Source organism: Bactrocera latifrons, unplaced genomic scaffold (genome assembly GCF_001853355.1).
Source record: "Bactrocera latifrons isolate USDA-ARS-PBARC rearing strain unplaced genomic scaffold, ASM185335v1 scaffold_496, whole genome shotgun sequence".
Lineage (NCBI taxonomy): Eukaryota > Metazoa > Arthropoda > Insecta > Diptera > Tephritidae > Bactrocera > Bactrocera latifrons.
In genome coordinates, this window is record NW_017537152.1 from 127473 (window position 1) to 133871 (window position 6399).

At 33.0% G+C, this 6399-nt stretch overlaps 1 protein-coding gene across 4 annotated transcripts in view; it reads right to left on the bottom strand.

Moving 5' to 3' along the window:
- The window catches only part of LOC108973630 (eukaryotic translation initiation factor 4 gamma 3), a 61870-nt gene that overhangs the window by 33163 nt on the left and 22308 nt on the right, over positions 1 to 6399 (bottom strand). The window contains exons 1-3 of one of the 4 annotated variants that reach the window (XM_018941007.1): positions 4787 to 4893; positions 1430 to 1618; positions 1204 to 1367 (exon numbers count right to left, since the gene is read on the bottom strand). In XM_018941007.1, coding sequence (XP_018796552.1) covers positions 1204 to 1284 — 81 coding nt within the window. In that variant the 5' untranslated portion in view covers positions 1285 to 1367; positions 1430 to 1618; positions 4787 to 4893. Of the gene's footprint in view, positions 1 to 1203; positions 1368 to 1429; positions 1619 to 4503; positions 4646 to 4786; positions 4894 to 6399 lie in introns of those variants that run through there. The other 3 variants (XM_018941009.1, XM_018941008.1, XM_018941010.1) reach the window with 3 other exon arrangements.

Consider the following 6399-nt stretch of genomic DNA (forward strand, 5'->3'; position numbering starts at 1 on the left):
GCGCAAACGCAGCAGAAGAATTCCTCCGGGCCCGGGTTGGACTCAATGCCAGCACGAGTCAGGAGGATACGGAGCAACCCTGCTGCAAGGCGTTGCTCCAGTGACGACACACACAAATCAACACTCACCGATCCAAACGCGGTTAGATCGCCCTTGGTCGGATGAAATCCGAGTCAATTCCGGTAACGTAGAACCGGCTGTCGTGGGAATCGACCGGATCTGGTATTTCTAATTGGTTACACTTCGAGTGCCAGACCCTGAGAAAGGAGCTGTTTTGAAAGCAAGATGGGACGAAAGAACTAGGGACAAATTCAGACAACTTGTCGCATTCTACACTGGCTGTTGTAAGCTGAATAAGCCCTTATACAACATTCTTGTGTAAATTGCCGATTTTGCGACAGGGAGCATGAAACACCAAAACATCTGCTAATTACCTGCATAGAAGTATGCAGCCACAGGTTAAAGATCCAGGGGTACATGTTTACAAATAAGAATCACATAGTTCGCTAGTACCCATTAGTATATTGGACTTTATTAATAGGCTGGGGCTAGGAGTGCTTGTGATCTATCTACATCAATATTTTGACATTTTAGAAAAATTAAGTAAATAAATTATTTGATGTAGTACAATTGTGCCCAGAATGTGTTAAGTCGAAAGTTCCACGACTTTAATTACGAATAAGTAAGTCAGTAAGTTATGTTTATAAAATTGTGTGGAATCGTGTTAACAAGTGAACTTTTAGTCTAAAATAGTAATATCAAATGCTAACGCTATGAGTCCATATCTTCCTCTAGCTCCAATATACCCTTCATAATAATTTCCGAAAGAGGGGTCGGCAATCATTCATACTGTCTTGAGATAAAAATTGTAAATTGAGAAGAGTTAAACTGGTGGTTCCCCAGGGTGGTGTCCTCGCTCCGTTGCTGTTTAATTTCTACATTTCGAAACTTCCTCAGCGACCAGAGCAAATTTCTACCTCCTACACAATCGATGGTGTTAAAATTCCGACAAAGAAACGTTGTTGGTTCTTCGTAAAAACTATTTCTGCAGTCGCCTGCTTGAAGCGGAATGGCTCCCCTTAAATATTCAAAGTTTTGAACTAAGCTAAGATAAAATAAGTGAACGAAATAATTACGATACATATGGAATAATTTATTCTGCTAACATGTATGCATACTTAACAGTTTGAATTTGAAACTTACCATGTTTTGTGAGGGTTGTGACTGCATGGCTCTTAAAATGTTTGGCTGAACTGTTGATCCGAACAAAGCCGTTGTTTGCATACCGTGGACAAATAAACAGATTTAGTGGCGTCCCACTTTAAGGGGTTACAGATTATGTCTGTGTGGTGCAGCTACATAACCTTCTATTAATGATGTTAAGGTTTACAAATTGTAAATATAAAAATGTCTTATACAATTTTCTCACCTAAATTACAAATCGATGATCGTTTAATAACAGCTTGTTAAGAAACAGGCTAGTTTCTGTTGCACACAATTTCCAACCGTTACCTCGAAGTATTTCGTTTATTTCGATTGGAAAAAAGTCTTGTAGTTTATATGGTTATATATATTTCTTATTGTAAAGAACTGCTTTCGTTAATTTAGGTTGTATTACCTAGAATTATGAAAAAATAAGGACATGATTTCGATTACTTTGGCCCCAAAGACTTAAAAAAATATATCCCAAAAATAAAGTATATGGCAAAACAAACTTAGTCGGATTAGCTAGAATATGTATTTAAGGGAGGGAATTAGGTTTTTAAGGTAAAAAATAATACTTCTTTTGCGAATTTATTTCTTAAATATAGATTGAGTTATTTTATTTGGACATTATTGAGCATACCCAATCTAGTTATTCTTTCATGCAAAGTTTGAAATCAATCGGTCAAGTAGTTTTGAAATAACAGTGAACGGATTAAAAAAAAAAAGTTTTGAGAAAAAATTCAAAAATTTGTTAACTAAAAAAGCGATGAAAAAATAACGCGTAAATTTTAAAATAGCATCCCCGCATTTCGGGGTTAAAATGGGTATGTACGAATAAAGGTCCTCTAGATTAAGAAAAAAAATATATATATAGTTGCCGCAAATTTATGGTTTTTGAGATATTTGCATTTAAAGTTCAAAAATTCAACTACTTAAAGTGCGTGTTTTTTCCATTTATAATGAATTTTATGGTTATATTTTTAACTTTTATATCCACTAACACTTCACTAAATCGTTTCTAACCATTTATTTTACATTAAATAGTGCAAAAATAATTTATTCAACTTTTAACTTTTGTTCATTTATTTTTGTTCGCACAGTAAGGAAAGGGTTGCATTTTAACTAATAATCAGAACCAAAAAAATAACCAAATGAAATAAAGATAACAAATAATACCCCAATGACAGGAAATATATTACATATTAGTTTTCCGTTACACGTCAAAATTCCTTTCTGCATTGGGGGCTCAGTTGCAGTGAATTTAACTAAAACCAAATAATTGAAATAAAGCTTTATATTCAATAAATATTAAAAAAAAATTATTATACATAAACGTTATAGTGAAGTGTCACTAAGTGAAAAGTGCATAATATAAGTGAAAAAGTTATTCACAATATACAAATTATCAATTTAAAAGTTGTAAATTCTTTCACTTGAAACTATAAGTCAGCGGCAACTATATACACATATATTTTCGTGATCTGGAGAACGTCACCTTTCCAGTGACATCCATTTTATCCCCGAAATCCGGGGATGCTATTATAAATTTTACCCATCTATTCAATACCACCAAATCAATGTATAGAAACGAATTAGTGAAAATAAAAGTCGATATAAAAGTCACAAATACTAATACAAAATTATTTAAAAATCAAAGAAACACACTCTTTAATTAAAAAAAAAGAGGATTGTTTAGTATCGCGCCGGTTAAGTATCGTTTATGGAGAAAAACAGGGTCGGGCTACCCCCCCTTCCCGATGCATTATTGGAAAGAGGAAGGATCGAACTTTTTAATAAACCCCCCTCGACCCCCTATGGACCTGTAGGGAGGCCTTTGAAAATGACAAAAAATCAGTGTTTTTGCTCATTTTTCCATACAAACTGAAACCAATGCAACCCAGCCAACATTTTKGTATGGACAAGAAATCAAAATAAAGAAAGCCAAAATRWTTCAGTGCAATGTATATACATATTTAATTGCATCTATCCTTCGGCCGCGCTTTAAAAAAATAACCTTGGCCGGTCCAACACCGGCTACGCCATCCACAGTATTTTAGCATTGAACACCTTTTCCCCCACAGTATCTTGGCATTTCATTCCTTCCGTTCTAACGGCCTTCGGCCGCGCTTCAAAAAAATAACCCTGGTCGATCCAACACCGGGGTGTTCAGGGTTCTTTCGCGTAGAACTCCTTTCTGCACTGGCGGCCTTCGGCCGCGCTTTAAAAAAATAACCCTTTAAAATAACACCTTTCCCTCCACAGTATTTTAGCATTTCATTCCTTTCCGTACTAGCGGCCTTCTTCCGCCCTTCAAAAAAAATAACACTTGCCGGTCCAATACCGGCTACGCAATCCACAGTATTTTAGCATTGAACACCTTTTCGTATTCACTTCATACATTTGCTAAGTGGATTTAATTTATTCCCTTTTGTTCGTGCTTTCTCGGTAAYTTGACAGTTCAAATTAGGCAGTCATTTTGGTTTTTCACATTATTGAACTCAATGCAGATAAAGGTGTATTTTATTTAAAGATTTACAAAGAAATTAACAATCAAAAGTAATTAAARACATTACTAGTGGTTTTTATAATTCATAAGTAATATATGTGCGTGAAAATGTATCCATAATTGGTTTGGTACAATGCACAACAGATGCAAATACACTAGCATTTATTTAGAAATTTTCAAAAAAAAAAAAAAAAAATCCTAAATCCAAGCCTTTTTACATAATACGGAGAACTCCTTCTATCATTACATGCCCATTTTAACCTTGAACTCGGCTAAATCTAAACCTCAGTTCTTATAATGTATCAACTACAGAATATAATAATATAACATAATTATTCTCTACTCTACAGAAGCATTTTGATTCTGTAGTAAATATCTTCCAAACATCAACACAACAAAATGACTACATCTAGTCACGTGTACAAAATTCATGACCGGACACTTGCATTTAATGTAGAACTAGTCTTTATAGCTTATATTAAGCAAATATATTTTCGCCAAAGTAGAGTTAACGTCATTTTGAACTTGGAATTTGCGATTTATTTGAAATTTCTTTTCCCAATAAGCATTGAATAAATCTTATATGAATTGACTTGTATACACATATATGTGCCCAAAATTAAAAAAAAACAAAAAACCTTTATATTTACGCATTGTTTAAATATTGAAATCGAACACAATGATTAAATTTTACACATGTTACACAAGCATTTTAGCAGTATACCATTTATTTGTGAAGTTTTTTATCACATTGGTGTAAACGAAGATCTGCGATATGTGTATATACCCACCGCTTTCATCATTATTAGCCAACAGATCAACTAGTCACTATATCAACTTTGTTCGCTTTTATGCAAATACACGTTATACACGTGGCAAAATAGCACGTAACGGCAGTTTAATAACATATTTTATCTTTTTCATGTTTCGTGGAATATTTCTTAATTTTAAGGATTTTTGAAAAAACATTTCACATTTTCTTAACACCGATAGAAATATTAAATATCTCACTATTTATTTCATATATTTTAACAGTTATGACTAACGAGCAAACTATTTTTATGATTAATTTACCTCTTAAAAGTGCGAAATTAACACATTGAACATTACTAAGCTTTAGTAGCATCAAGAGTCAACCCTTGCCACACATATAACATCAACGCGCAACGTTGCACACTTACTACTTTTGTTTGTCTATAGTCACATTTTCACCAATGGCGTTGCCACAGATTATTTTACACAATACATATTCACATGGAACGACGACCTTATTGCCAATAAAGACTGCACATCGCTCACGAAGTATCTCGAAAGACAATAAACGTTGTCTAGACAATTGAATTTATTGCCAATGTAAAACTAAACGTTATGTATATCTGCTTTATAGCGGGATTCTGTAAGCAGTCTCTAATCTCTATTTGAGACATTTTGTGGTAAAAACTCAATTTGTGACTAGTTGCTATTCACTAAACAGTCTCTAGCTTTAACCTCAAAATATTGCCTCAAATTTGAGACCTGATAGTTAGCAAGTCACAAAAACAAAAAGCACTCTTGTCTGTCATTTTGAATATACTGAATGGAGATCATCATAGATATTAATCGATTGTCATTTTTTTATATTTTGTAAGCAACTCAAACACGAAAAGGTTAAAAATAAATCAATATTTAAAAAAAAATTCGAAAATATTATGAAACAAAGTCAACATATATTTTTATTTTGATTGATAATTATGTTTTTGACTATGTTATAGAAAATTAAATTTTTGTTATTGACATATTAATTTTCATTCAAGTTTAAAAGCATCTCTGAAATATTAAATGTAATAGATTTTGGGACTGTCACTTACAGAATAGCAAAATCGTCTCAAGTCTCAACAATTGTCTCTATCAAATTTAGAGACTTGATACTGTATCAAAGTAGATAATCGCACGGTTAGTTTTCTATTGCCGGAATTCTGTACTTTGATACAGTCACAAATCTCTAAATTTCACATCTTAACTGTGCGACTCTGTACTGTGATACAGTCTCAAGTCTCTAAATATGAGATTTTAAGTTATAGCAGGCTTCTGTAACCAGTCTCTAGTCTCTATTTGCGACATTTTGAGGTAATATCTCAGTTTGTGACTAGTTACTATTCACTAAAACGTTTCTAGCTTTATAGCGGGATTCTGCAATCAGTCTCTAGTCTGTATTTGAGACATTTTGTGGTAAAATCTCAATTTGTGACTAGTTACTATTCACTAAATAGTCTCTAGCTTTAGTCTCAAAATATTACCTCAAATTTGAGACCTGGTAGTTAGCAACTCACAAAACCAAAAATAACTCGTGTCTGCCATTTTGAATATACTGAATAGAGATCATCATAGATATTAATCGATTGCATATTTTGTAAGCAACTCAAACGCGAAAAAGTTAAAAATAAATAAGTTTTACATAAATTTCATTAATATTATGAAACAAAGTGAACATATATTTGTTTTTACTGATAACTATGTTTTTTGCCTATGTTATAGAAAATTTAATATTTGTTATCGACATATTTATTTCCATTCAAGTATAAAAACATCTCTGAATTATGAAATGTAATAGAGGGAGGATGGAGTCATGTGTAGAAGTTCACGCAAGTGAGGAAAGTTTTCTGATCGCCATTCACTTGGGAGTGGCCAGAAACGATTCTTTTACATAT